This window comes from Mytilus trossulus, chromosome 2 (assembly GCF_036588685.1).
Source record: "Mytilus trossulus isolate FHL-02 chromosome 2, PNRI_Mtr1.1.1.hap1, whole genome shotgun sequence".
Lineage (NCBI taxonomy): Eukaryota > Metazoa > Mollusca > Bivalvia > Mytilida > Mytilidae > Mytilus > Mytilus trossulus.
The window spans coordinates 22,712,818-22,727,391 of NC_086374.1; the positions used below are offsets into that span (position 1 = coordinate 22,712,818).

Sequence of the window (14,574 nt, forward strand, 5' to 3'; positions counted from 1 at the left end):
CTTATCATACTTATGTAAAGGAATATTAAGACATTTCTTTTTAATGTTTACTATATGTATACGTTTAAATAGGGATTTGAACATTTTATTAGTATTAACTTATCTTCCTTTTCAGCATGAGTAATCGATATTGGTGAAAGACTAACACCGAAACTTAATTCCAAAAGTAACAAATCTAACTGCATTTGCATTGTATTAATAATCTTCTCCGTCATTTTATGATTTTCAGATCATTCCTTTCCTTCGCAGTTATTTTAGATGTTTCCGAGGTTATTATGAAATAAAACTTTAACTGAAGTTCATTTCAAGGTTTCCTAATTTAATTGTTTGATTAGCAGTACCGTTTTTGTGTATGAATACGATTGAATGAAAAGTAAAATCACAAAAATACTTAACTCCGAAGCAAATCACATGTTTATGAAATTATGTAAATGCCTATAGTGAGAACATCATCTATAAAATTGAGAGTGTGAATGGGGAATATGTCAAAGAGGCAACAATCCGACCAAAGTGCAGATACATATAACGCTAAGGTAATAATTATGTTTAACTTCTTTACAAATATACATTGACTTACTGTCAAATACATATGTTTTTTTTAAACATGATGCAGTAAACGTAATTGATTTGGTCTGTTTATTTACTTTGTAAGAATCCATATAGTTATTAAAGGTACCAGTATTATAATTTAGTACGCCATGCGCGCGTTTCGTCTCCATAAGACTCATCAGTGAGGCTCATATCAAAATATTTATAAAGCCAAACAAGTACAAAGTTGAAGAGCATTGAGGTACCAAAATTCCGAAATACGGTCATCTATGCCTGGGATAAGAAAATCCTTAGTTTTTCGAAATTTCAAAGTTGATCTAATATTGACAAGCTCGTTTAAATCTTTATAAAGTGTATAGTGTAAGATTTTTATAAATCGATGTTTTTCTTTTATTTAAAATCATCTCAATATGCATATTATTATCAATCAAAATTTAAAACATTATTGCAGCAGGAGATTCAAATATTGGTTCAGCCAATTCAGAAGCCATATTTCCGAACGTTTCGCCAGTTTCATTTTCGTTAACAGTGAATGGTACGGTAAAATGAGTCAAAGAATGCTTGTAGTTTCTAGTTTTAGTTTTAGCTGTGCTGATTTCATTGCAATTCGTATATGAACTTCCTTATACTCTGTTTACTGTTGTTTTGTCGTTTAGTCCGTTAGTAGAAGCTACAAATAAGATATATTGTCCCATTCTGTTCTGTGTTTTTTTACATGTATCAGTCGATATCAAACCAATGGCTATTCAAGATTTAAAAGACATAGATAAAACCTGTCTAGCATCTTATGATAGATATTTAGAAAAATATGTATAACTAGTAACAAAAATTTATCAAAAACGAGTGGAATCAACTGTCATACTCCTGACTTGGTACAGGCATTTGAAAATAATAGGTTAAACCTGTATAAGGAAGTATTTATACGAATGAAACGTGTGCACATAGGATAGATTCATTTTGTGTTGGTTGTTAAATTTTGAATACCGGTATTTGTTTCCATTTGGCGTTTTAATAGATAGCAAAATCATAATTTCAACCTATGTATATGTATGTATTCTGTATAATGATAGGAGGAAGATCCAAAATACATCAAATCATTGTTCCTATATTAAATGTATAATATACTAGTATTGTACCAAAAAAAACCCCAGAAACATCAGACTTTGTCTGTACAAACTGGAGCATTTTTTTTAATTCAATTTCTTTCATGTGCAACAAAATTTTTCATAGATGATGAAATGATATTCTAATGCAATTTTTATGTTACAATTTTTTCATCGTCAAATCCACAGTTGACTAGGCGTATCTAAGGAGGGACCCGCCGTTTTGAATTCATTGAATCGACAAATGTTCGAATACTGCTATATAATCGAAAATAAAACAACACCTACCACGAATTTGCAGTCTTAATGTAATTTTATCCGAATTTGAATCGTACAGGTAACATAATATCCTCCAGTTTGTAAGTTTCATTTGTATGACGTCACGTTTACCCATACGTCTTTGCGCTAAAATCATTTATAAAGTGCGGATTTTTTTTTATTTGTCAAATTTAGTCATTTTATCATCGTATCATTTCTTTTTTGTAATGCATTAGAATCGGAATAACAGTACTGTTGTTGAAGTACTACAACTACAGTTCTGTTATTCCTCAATTAACGATCTGTTGTTACATTTGTTTTACTCACGTAGATTAGTGCCTGTATAGTCTGCATTTCATTTCATATATATTATTTCAGGAAATTATTATCATGTGTATAGACGATTGTATAAGGCAGCAAACATTTTTCTCCTATGCTATGATTATAACTAAAATGCACCAACTGTAATGTTTAGTACGTTTTTTGGAGATACTTTTTACTTTTTAGTGTGTTAATCATAAGTATAGTATTTTGAAATTTTTTCATGACAATGAATAGATGGTCCATATATGGATGAATTATTGAAAACTAAAAATTTATATAAAATATTCTTTCATAAATAATATTAAAGCATGATTTTGTGTGATTTAAGGAGAGGAACCCGGATTAACAGCAGGTGAAATACCTCCTCCACCTCCAGTATTCCCCGCTAAAGATATAAACAACATTCCAGCATCTGCTGACGCCGAGCTGTTTCCACCGTTTGACCTTGGAAGAGGTTCAACGCCTTTTTCTGAAAACATTCCACCCGTTCCCGCAGGTGAGATGATGGGATCCCGACAAGATTTCAGGAGAGTGAATTCCGCATCAACATTAGACGTTACAATGGTTGAACCTAATTCAAGAACCGATATTAAACCAGGTAGGTTACCTCGCCATAAAGTGTCAGTCAAATAAATTCTCTAATTGCATTCCCTAAAAGACAGTAAGTAGTAGAATAATTTACTCATATTGATATAATACTACAGTTATTACATATTAATTTGATTATTACCTTCATGTGTTAGTGTATATTCAACAAATTATCCAAAATTTAAGGCAAATTATTTAGAAAGATTAATGCATAATTTACTTACACAATGCGTATGAGTTATACCGTAAGTTATCATTTGGAAGATGATCCGCCCAATTTAAAGTGGATTGGATATAATTCGCAATAAAAAATAAACTGATATCTCTTTTTTTTCTGTTTCAGCTGTATCCTCGTTTCCAGGTAAAACCTTTAGTCTATCTTTCCATAAAACAATCTCCAAAATGTTTTATTTATGTCATTTTGTGATTTCATACCTTAAATGTGGAATTATGTACTATTTCGATAGCATTAGAGTCATCTGCGAACAACTTTTCAACATTTTATCGTTTTGAAACCAGTGGATTGAATTGTGTCCGCTTTACGCCCATTGTCAAACATCTCAAACACATAAAAGGCGACGTGAACAAGAAGCTTTCAATAAAGTATGCATACAGAAGTGATTTATTTAATTATGTACATGAATGAATGTATAGGTATGTTGCTTTTTTGTGACCAAGGCAGATTGACAAGCTCATATCATTGACGTAGCTTAAACATGTTATCTTTGAATCAAACTACAGAGTTACATTTTAAGTACTCCAAGCTGGTTTTGTATCGACTTCTCTTTTTGTTTTAAACGTAGCATTTTTTTTTTATATCTTCTGTACTTGCAAAACGCGTATGTGTTTCATATGAAATACCATAGGCATAGGAAACGGCATTTGTTGTTTTTAATTTAGAAGATGTTTATGATTGGACGCTGTAAATACTAAAACACACATATTTTCCGTGATGTATATGATTGTTATACTTGATATTATAATTGTAGGTGCAAATACAGCCGAGGTTACACCACCGAAAACAGGTAAACCTTATAAATATGAAAGTATTTCACTCATATATGTAGCTTAACACACCCTGTATACCGTTATATTTCCAAATGAGAGCATTATAATTAATGTGTGTTTTTAACAGTCACTTCAATCCTTTAACATCTCCATGTTATTAATTTTCATGCAAACATATAATCAAACCAACAACTCATCTGATAACTGCACGGTTATGAAAGCTTTGTGTTGCCTTGATACTTTATACTGCGTAAGATATGTTAATCAACTTTACATTATTTATATAATAATTATTTGTTTCCTGTTAATGAGGGGAGTATGTACAGTTTCATGAATAGTAGTTTGGAAATTTGCATATACGAAGTAACTTCATTCCTGTTCATGCCAGAAATGTGATGATTTGGATTCTTGTTCTTCGACTCGGAGCAGATATATGACGTAGAAGACGTCGTAAATCTTTTCAAATCGTATCAAAAGTAGTTACTACGCGAAATAGATGCCAGAATTACATAGCAATCGTGTTTCAGTTTTCTTTCACATGAACATGCGAACACTTTCTTTTTATATATATTCATTTAAAAATAAATGTAAAAATACACTTTCACATATTTGCATGTAATTTGAAATGGTTCCGAATTGAAATGTGACAACTAGAATGAAATAACAAAAAATACCATTTCAGCGCTTTTAAAGAACAAGATATTTTCCTAAAGGAATACCAGTTTTTTTATGTTCAAATATTTCGACAATATTACAAACTAATCGAAAATTTCGCTCTTTTTTCTCAGATTTTTAAACGACAAGACGTCATTGTCATTAATACTCTGTACCAACTCCCCTTAATCTGACAATGTTAATATATGTTACAATATATTGTTGCTGGCTTGCCTACGCTTTAATTTCTAACATTATCACAACCTTCCTTTGTAATCTGTAGATTATATAACTTTATTTTTAAACGCATGAGGTGTAAAAAAAAACCTTTGAAATCATATATATATATTGTAATAATCTGTTCTCACAAGGTCAGAATATGCCATGAGGCGCACTCCTGGTTTAATTGATAAATGTATCCGTTTCACTAATTGTTGTCTTGCATTGCTTCTGCACACTATTGCTTTACAGGAATATATCAGCGCGGAAATGGACTTGTCATGGCAGTCCTTGATCTTACTAATGCTGACAAAAATAATCTTGGTGAAATGATGCAAATTCTCCAAAATCTTATTGATGAGCGAAATAGTAAGTCAGTCTTCAATATTTAACAACGATGCAGAAAACCGAATGTTTTTTTTACCTTATGGGTCATCAGTTTTTGTGGCGTTATTTTTTCATGTTTACTAGTCAGTCCTGCACTTTACCAATTATTTTAATTTACGAATTAATTCATGTATGCATGCTTAACTTTGTTCAAGAGTTTGAGGGATTTGCTAATCCACCACATTATAATATGAAATAGAATATGATACTAACAATAACGTATAGACTTATAACTTATAGTTATAACTGTTTTCATTCGTATTTCTCTAAGAACGATATAAATGAAGCTACAAAAAATATCATTATCAATTAATAACTTCATTATGATCCTACATGTCATTATAATTTTTATAAACACTTTTTTTTATTCACTCAAATCTCAATAATGTGTAAGGTAACATATAGCTTAACATTGTATTTTAAATTCTGCACATTTGATGCATATATTCTTTTTTCTTTTATTTGTGTTTGTTTACATATACCGGTATGTTGGTAGAATGAATTAAGGTCAATTGATAGAATTACAGAAACACCATTGGTGCATAATCTGAGTTGCGATCTTTATGACTGAAAATTACAAGAAAAATCAAATATTTTGGTTTTGAAAACAGCATGTTTTGAGAACAGTATCTGTCAATGTGGAGATCGTTTTGTGCTAGACATTGGAATTTCAAAGAAACAGTTATAAATTGACGTGTAGTGCAAATAATGGGCCTTTTATTTCTCTGGCAAACTTGAAGGCTATGCAAATATTTGTTAAAGTCTATCAAAAGGAGCTTTGTGACCAGTATTCTATCTAGATAAGACGAAACATAAAAAAAAATTACAGTAATTTCATAACGAGAAAATAAAAAACCTAAAATAGAACATAAGCAACGATTTTCCATGGCATTAAATGATTTCCAAAGAATCAAAAGTTCTTACCCAATTTAATCCTGTAGGAATTGTATACTATTACCATGAAAGAAATTGAGAATTGTTAAAAACTTTAATCAATGAAGATGCCCCTCCAAAACATAAATCAGTGAAAATTATTTCATGCATATTCAAACAAGGTTGAAAAGTAGTCCGTTACTTAAGTACTACAGTGTGAAAAAAAGAAGACGAGGTATGATTGCCAATGAGAAAACTCTCCACAAGAAACCAAAAGACACAGAAATTAACACCTTTAGGTCACCGTACGGCCTTCAATAATGAGCAGATGTCAGCTATAAAGGCCCCGAAATAACAAATTCAAAATTCAAACAATTCAAACGAGAAAACTATCGGCCTAATTTATGTACAAAAATTGAACGAAAAACAAATATATATATATATATATATATATATGTTAGCGGGATCCCTACCCTCTCGCTAACCTCGGACAGTGGTTAAACAGTACAACATAAGAACAAACTATAAAAATCAGTTGAAAAAGGTTAAACTCAACAGATGAATACAAATCGAAACTCATCTAAAAAAACGTCGACCATTAAGAGAAGTTTTAACTGTCATGATAAAAGAATGGCTTAATTAAAAAAAAAAAAAAACACTTGCAGATTCGGCGTCAATATTTTGATATAAACCAGTGTATGTATTCCTTACAACCACACTCAGGTCTACTGATGATGGTCTTCATATTTAGATCCTGTATGTCCATACTCCAGTCGCAGTAGGACAGAAGCGTTATAGTTTTGATACCGTAAGAGCTAACACCATTCTGATCGAATAAAGAAAGTTATAACTCAGAGACGACAAAAAGAAACTTACAAAAAATTCTAACAATGCGACAAAAACTTGGCTACTTATATCTTGAAGAAAAAACCGTTATCCAATATCAAGGAATACTAATTTAAGGAACTTTAATCAAGAGGATATAAAAAAGATACGAAGCATAAATTATTTTAATTAGATTGAATGAAATATTTTTCTTTTTCAGAAAATAGGTATTTCCATAAACTATAAAAAATAATTCATCTTGTTTTTTGTGTCAAAGAATATTTAGTGATTTTATAACATTACTGAAATGTATATTTAGACAGACAACGTGAATATGTTGTCTCGTAAAACTGCAACAAGTATCTATCAATATTCGGGCATTCTTTTCCAGAAGTACATTTCTTTTTTCTTTACTCTATGATTTTTGTTTTTAAGTTAATGATTCATAATTGTTGAGCAATATTACAAATAAACTTGTCTTGTTCTTTTATACATATAAAACTCATACTTTAATAATTTCCATTGTTGCATTAAATGTAAATACAAATATAAATTGCAAATGATAAGCTATGTCCTTCTACGTCGAAATTCATTCTATAAAATGTTGACGATATCCGAGCTTAATTGACAGTACCTTGTATGAATACTGCGTGTCATTTAGATACTTATAAAGCAATTAGAAAATGCAACTTCAATTTGTTTTAACGTGAATATTTATACTTTTAAGCACAAATATAAATAACCTTCCTTGAAAAGACACTTTGTTATGTTCAAACCTAGGTAAGAATTTATAACAAATTTTCTTATATACATATGTGCAAATGAAATGGCCCATATTGTTTTCAATTTAATTGTAATATCGAATACTTGCATCCCTTACCAACTACCATATACCCTTTAGTTTATCATATGATAAACGTTTTAGTAATTAATACTTATCTAACGTACCACTTATTTTTTATGCAGAACTAAGAACTGATTTACTTCATTTTGTGACTTTTTCCGCTTTCAAGTAACGCCTACTTTTAAAAAAGAAACTTCAAAAACGGTGCTAGATTGTATTTGGCTAAATTTAATATATTTAAGTATTTGATTATTCGAGTTATACAATACCGTTGAATCTTCCAATAGGAAACATGGCAGCTCCAGTAATGACCGAACCTACAGAAGCACCATCATTTTCCGAATTTCCTAGTGCAAATTTCGAGTCCAGCTTTCCTGGAGCTGGTACATCCAGCTTTCCTGGAGCAAGTACCTCCAGTATCCCTGAGTCAGGTACGTCCAGTTTTCCTGGAGCAGGTACAGACGTAGCATCAAGTTTCCCCGGAATGGGAAGTCCTGTAGAATCCCCAAAATCGAGTGTCTCAATATCTGGATCAGAAGTGCCATTTGTTGCATCCGGTTTTCCTGGAAGCGAGGCTAGGTCTGAAGTTAACAGTTTTCCAGGATCAGATTTTATATCTGCACCATCTGCTAATCAAGCAACTGAAACTCCATCTGGAATGGCTACCTTTCCAGGATCTGGATCTAACATGTCAGGTTTCCCAGGTATGCGAACTGAAAAATCTTCAACAGTTTCTACATCCAAAGGGGTAGTACCACCAGGAACAGTATCCGGGATAGAGGGTTTCGAAAGAACAGAATCTCCATTGTCATCCAGTATTGGTGGGGTGCCAAGTAAGTCATGAAGGTATGCTTGCTTTTATTACTAGCTTAGCTTATGCAAATACACTATATACATGTATGATCTTTCAAACAATTTTTCCTAGAGTATAATACACATGGTAGAGCGACATGGTCGCTCTCAAAATACTGCAAACATATATACATGATATATTTAATTTTATAAACGATTTCAAATTCAGACCTTTTCCGGTACTCATTTTCACAATAAAAAATGTATAACTAAAAATTTCTATTTTGGTTGAAGTGACCATGATTATATCATTGATTGTATGCTTCCATAACTGTTATTATTAGTATTAAGTGTTAAAATAGCCACAGAACATTCTTTAATGTTTCTTGTTTAATTGATTGTAATTTGCCAGAGGGTTTAAAATGTTATTTAGATAACGCCTCTTTTGCAATGCACAATAACTGATATGGTGTCTTAATTCATGACACAAACATTCCTAACCACATTTGAAAACATGGAAAGGAACAAACCTTTATTGTGATTTTTCGTCCTTAATAGTAAAAGTATGACTCTTCAAATGGGGTGAAAGCTCATATAAAAAAGAAGATGTGGTATGATTGCCAATGAGACAACTATCCACAAAAGACCAAAATGACACAAACATTAACAATTATAGGTCACCGTACGGCCTTCAACAATGAGCAAATCCCATACCGCGTATAGTCAGCTATAAAAGGCCCCGATTAGACAATGTAAAACAATTCAAACGAAAAAACTAACGACCTTATTTATGTAAAAACAAATGAACGAAAAACAAATATGTAACACATAAACAAACGACAACCACTGAATTACAGGCTCCTGGCTTGGGACAAGCACATACATAAATAATGTGGCGGGGTCAAACTAAAAAAAAGTCTATCATTGGTTTTAGTAAATTAGATTCATTAGAAAGTTAATATTGATATGAAAATCCGAGTAAAGGAATCATTTTCTCTCCAATCGCTATTTTATAATGTATTACTTTTGGAAAATCAGTAACAAATCTGTTTTATGATCAATTCATTGGCCCAATTTCAGTGTTGAAATGACGTTAAGAAATTATATGTTTATCTTGACACTTTATAAAGAGCAAGAAATATTACAAATGAGTTCATGACGATATCATAAAATTTAAGCTTGGTATGTATTTAACTGATAATCAGAGTTGGATTTTAAAACATACAACATGTAGCAGATAAGGTTATAATAGATGAAGATATTTTTGTTTATGTCATGCTGTGTCCGGGTTGTTTTTGGGTTTGGTTTTTTTTTGGCCTGACTAGTTTTAATTGTTCATTTGGTATCCACCTCGTTTTCACTTCTCCCAAAAAATATAATTCCATAGAATGTAGTGGACTAAAGAAAAACTGTCGACATGAAGAATCGTCACTTCACCCAAACATGTTATTTATAATGCAATTTCATAAACAACCAAAGGTATTTTAAAGCACTGCAAGAAAAAATACTGTATGTTGCTTTTAATGCACTTTTAAAAGAATGAAATTGCTTGCATATCCGGTAAAAAAAGACGGGTTTGTTTAGACATATTTTATTTATACCCTACGCATGTCAAAGCGAACAGGTAAATGAAAAGAAATTTTATATGGTCATTACATCCGATCTGTTTACTCCTGTACCTGCCAGTGTATTTCAGTGAAGCTTTTGGAAAACTTTCGTTGACTGACGGTAATAAATTAATTTTTAATTCATCCTTGATGTTGATGTTGATGTTGCATATCTTGGGCTATTTGCGTATTGGGCAAGTGCCTTGTTTCAACATTTAGATAATATCTTTAAAATTTGAAATGAAATGCATTGATGCAACTGAATTGAATGCTTTATTGCAGATGCTTTCCTTTCCTGCTGCTTAATTGTATCCATTCATACTCACAATTCAAAATAACTGTGGAACATAAAAATTAATCACTCAAACTTGAAAACCTTGCTTGAAGAAGGGCTTGACATGCGGATGATAATTATTGCGTTTTCTATAATGGATATCATTATAGATTAATTTACTCTCTTTTTATTTGAAAGTAATTTCTATTTGTTTGCTTCTATCGGTAAGTTAAATTACTTCTTCTATTCAATAAAATATAACAAATCAATATGATATTTTGGATACTGACAAATTAAATATTTAATTGATCTGTAATCAAATCAGCTTTGCTAGCTAAGGGCTACGATCCAGTCCCTCCTCTCCACCTTAGACGGATTATAATAGAATTTCAAAAATACAAGGTAATGCTATGGATTGGTCGCAGTTGTAAGTGACTGCATCCAATCAAAACGCCCACTTGAGATGATCACGTGTAAATAAACAATTGCTGTTTCTAACCAATCAACTGGTGTTCCTGTGTATGTTTCTAGTGCAAATGTTGAAATATCAACGTATATTTTCTTATTCTGCCTCAAGAAATTTGTAAACACTAGACACAGTCATTTTTCACCTCGACACTTAAACCAATTGCTGCCATTGGTCACGAATAATGAAGTCGTAATGGTCATGATTTCAGCTATTGGTATATGGTCAGAATTTTAACCCCAAATGCTGACTTAATTTGCCATGGGTGGATAAGAGGGGACTTTATCGTAGCCAATGGCTAGCACAGATGTTATCATCATACTAATTCTCGTTTGATTGTGACATCTTTACAATGTTTCATTTTAACATTTCAGTTGAACTATGGCAACGTTAGGTCTTTGAACGACTAGGTAAGTAGCATATACATGGAATAAGTTTTATATCATTTACTCAATTGTTGTCGTACCCTACGCCTACTAATCTAAATTATACACAGCAAAGAATTTTATGCACAAAAAGTATGTATCTGCCAATTGATACAAAATTCAAGGGGTAGCGTTCTCTGTCATAAACAGGGAAGCATACATTTCTACCATATTATTTAACTTTAAATCATTTAAAAGCACAATACAGTACAAATATATCCAACGAACTCTACAAATACAAAAAAAACAATCAAATATACAATAATCAAACTTTGTTGTAATTTTTTTGTGTAAGAATCGCATACCTGTTTACCGAATTTGCTTTACATCGTTTTTATTTTGTAAATTAAATAAGGTGAAAATGTAAATAAAACATGGAAGATCAAAATCTAAATGTACGTTTTGATTATTTGTTTGGACTAACAGCTTAAAACGCGTTCGTGTAATATAAATAATGTACAATGATAATCAAGACATGTTTTATAATAATTTTATAGGCTTGCTTTTATAAGTGATTTATAACAATAAGTCTTTGAAGGCAAGCGGGTTAAGTCTGTAATTATCAACCTCCCTTCCATTGATTATAAAAAAGAAGATGTGGTATGATTACCAATGAGACAACTGTCCACAAGAAAAGCAAAATGAGACAGACATTAACAACTATATAGTACGTTTCTTTGAATTGCTTAGTCAATTGTGGTGAATTACTGTGTATGTATGTAGTGGCTGCTAGATACAAACTATTTTCTTATTGGGTGAGTCAGAGATTTACCTATTTATAAAAAAACATTTCTAACCTACCATTTTCATAGAAAAAATGCCTGTTCCAAGTTATAATATGGCATTTGTTCTCCCCTTGTTCCGTTGATTTGGTATGGTTTTATTTTGTCAGTTTATAGACTTTCCATTTTGAATTTGCGTTTGAGTTCGGTATTTTGTTTATTAGAATGCATTAAAATACGGATTAATACATTGTTTACATGATATCTAATTTATTGTATTTACAGAAGAAACAAGGGATGTCGACTACTATACTTACAGAAATCTGTCTCCGTTTTCTATCAACAGAACTAATGTGTGTTGGTGAAAGACATTAAATATATATGAAATACATATAAAAAAGCTACAAAAATATATATCTCAATAAATAAGTTACACAGTGATTGATAGTTTGTTTACAAACGAAACCAATGTACATTTTAATAAGATGTTAAAAGTTAAAAACTATAATTAGTATAATTAATATAATTATTTTTGTGTATATTTATGTGTTGCAATTGCAGACTGGTCTTACATATTTCAGTGTCACCAGTAAATGCGTAGTGTTAATGTGCTAATTTTTATTAACTGTAGAGTTTATGTGCATCCAAACATAAATTGTCATCAGCACCAACGGCTGGAGTCGTTAAAATATGTAGAAAGTTTTGTTATTTATTATGCATACCTTTTCTGAAGAGTTTAAGTGTGATATATGTCACACTGTTGGTTACATTGTTAATCGTTAATGTATATTTGTAAAATAAAATATTTTTATGAAAACACGGTTGATTTATGTCAAAATGTGTTAGAGTTACTGACAAAAATAAACGTTATAAAACAATTACTACATGTGGAGCAGGATCTACTTACCCTTCTGGATCACCTGAGATAACCCCTAATTTTAAGTGGGATTCGCCTTACTTAGTCTAGTTTTCTATGTCTTATATTGTGAACTTTTATTTGTCTTTTTCTTTTTTTAGCCATGACGTTGTCAGTTTATTTCGATCTATGAGCGTGAATGTCCATCTGGTATCTTTCGCCCCTCTTTTACATTATGTAGATAAAAAACCAGCAACAAAGAAGACAATATATCCTCACTTAGTCATGTTAGTAGACACAACATTTTCTGTGTTAAATACACCAGATTTACGTGCATACAAACCTCCCCTTTTCTATCTATATCATTTGCAATCAAAAGTTACACGAAGAATAGACTTGTTAAGTGAATCGACCAATTAGTTGATTACAACATTGAAGAAGACATAAAATGCGGAATATTTTGGATGCAGGGGGGAAATTGTTCTCTACTACTTCTGATGTAGCTACACTAACAACTGCTGGCGAATAATAAAAATGAAGAAATCAATATAATTAAAACTATTTTGAAGTAAAGATCAAACGCTGTCAAAATGGAAAGATAAACTGGATATAAAAAAATATAAGAAGAATATGAGAATACGCTTGTATTGAGATATAAAAGAAACAGAACGTGTATTGTTGCTTATTATCTCACTGGTAATTGATAAGGACGAAAAAGGTAACAAGGTGACAATAGAAAAAAACACACGTCAAAATAAAAACAGAACAGCATAAAACAAAAAGGAAAAACGACGAAAAGACTTATATGACAAATATATTAATAACAAAAATCTAAACAGAAAACTAAACATTGAGAATCACGAACCTAGTCAAAATTATTTGGAAGTGTAAACAAATAAAATATCATAATAGCGGAGTGTGTGTACTTAAACATTAAAAATAAATTGCAGGACGCTTAAATATCTCTTTAAAACGCATTGAACATTTTTCATAATGATAAACGAGTCACATTGTAAAATTTCCCCAAGAGAATAAAACATTCAAAGACCGAAAGAGAACAACTAAACCCGTCTGATATCAACTTTTATCCTGGGGAATTACATTTTCTGATTTAGTGCATAATTCATATTCACGAACAATTACTAGTAGTTGCCAGACATAATGTATCAAATATACAGTTCACTGGTTATTGGGCGTATAAAACTCTCACATATAGTCAACTAAGGTCGTGTTCAAATTGACCTAAACTCGGTGTTGTGTTAGTGTAACTCACACATAAAATGAACACACCCCATTGATAAAACTCAATGTTTACATGTAGTTTAAATCATGTTTTGTCTACATGCAGTCAATAGTCGATGTAAGCCTTGTGTAGGTTGAGTGTACATAAAATTAGGCAATCAGAACTTTAATTTTCCCATGTATATTTAAAAAAGAAACGATTTTTATATAAAATTGATAATTATAACACTTATTAATAAAGTTTTTTTACAGAGATCGATTTTGTCTAAACTTAATATTTATTACTTATAAAAACTCTTGACGTAGCCTTATTAATCCCTTATCAAGACTCATCCCGAATCGACTGGACGTAGGCAGAAATAGAAATGTTTGCCACTGGTCTTTACTCAAACAATGATTCACTCATAAATGCATTCCTGAAAAAGGGTGAGGTATTGAACGAAAAAATATCATCAACATAACGGTAAGTGTTGTTGAATTTATCAATTAAATGCAATTTCGACGGGTCTTTGCTGAGTTCAGTCATAAACTGTGATTCGTAACAGTACAAAAACAAGT

At 31.2% G+C, this 14,574-nt stretch overlaps 1 protein-coding gene across 13 annotated transcripts in view; it reads left to right on the top strand.

The window, feature by feature from the left end:
* The window catches only part of LOC134706755 (serine-rich adhesin for platelets-like), a 33,595-nt gene extending 20,857 nt beyond the window's left edge, over window positions 1–12,738 (top strand). For 9 of the 13 annotated variants that reach the window (XM_063565978.1, XM_063565977.1, XM_063565983.1 and 6 more), the window contains 8 exons: window positions 1,001–1,084; window positions 2,563–2,832; window positions 3,166–3,183; window positions 3,812–3,847; window positions 4,956–5,072; window positions 7,920–8,465; window positions 11,146–11,181; window positions 12,204–12,738. In XM_063565978.1, the coding sequence (XP_063422048.1) occupies window positions 1,001–1,084; window positions 2,563–2,832; window positions 3,166–3,183; window positions 3,812–3,847; window positions 4,956–5,072; window positions 7,920–8,465; window positions 11,146–11,165 (1,091 nt within the window). In that variant the 3' untranslated portion in view covers window positions 11,166–11,181; window positions 12,204–12,738. Of the gene's footprint in view, window positions 1–1,000; window positions 1,085–2,562; window positions 2,833–3,165; window positions 3,184–3,811; window positions 3,848–4,955; window positions 5,073–7,919; window positions 8,479–11,145; window positions 11,182–12,203 lie in introns of all 13 variants that reach the window. The other 4 variants (XM_063565984.1, XM_063565987.1, XM_063565986.1 and 1 more) reach the window with 3 other exon arrangements.
* Window positions 12,739–14,574: the final 1,836 nt, after the last annotated feature.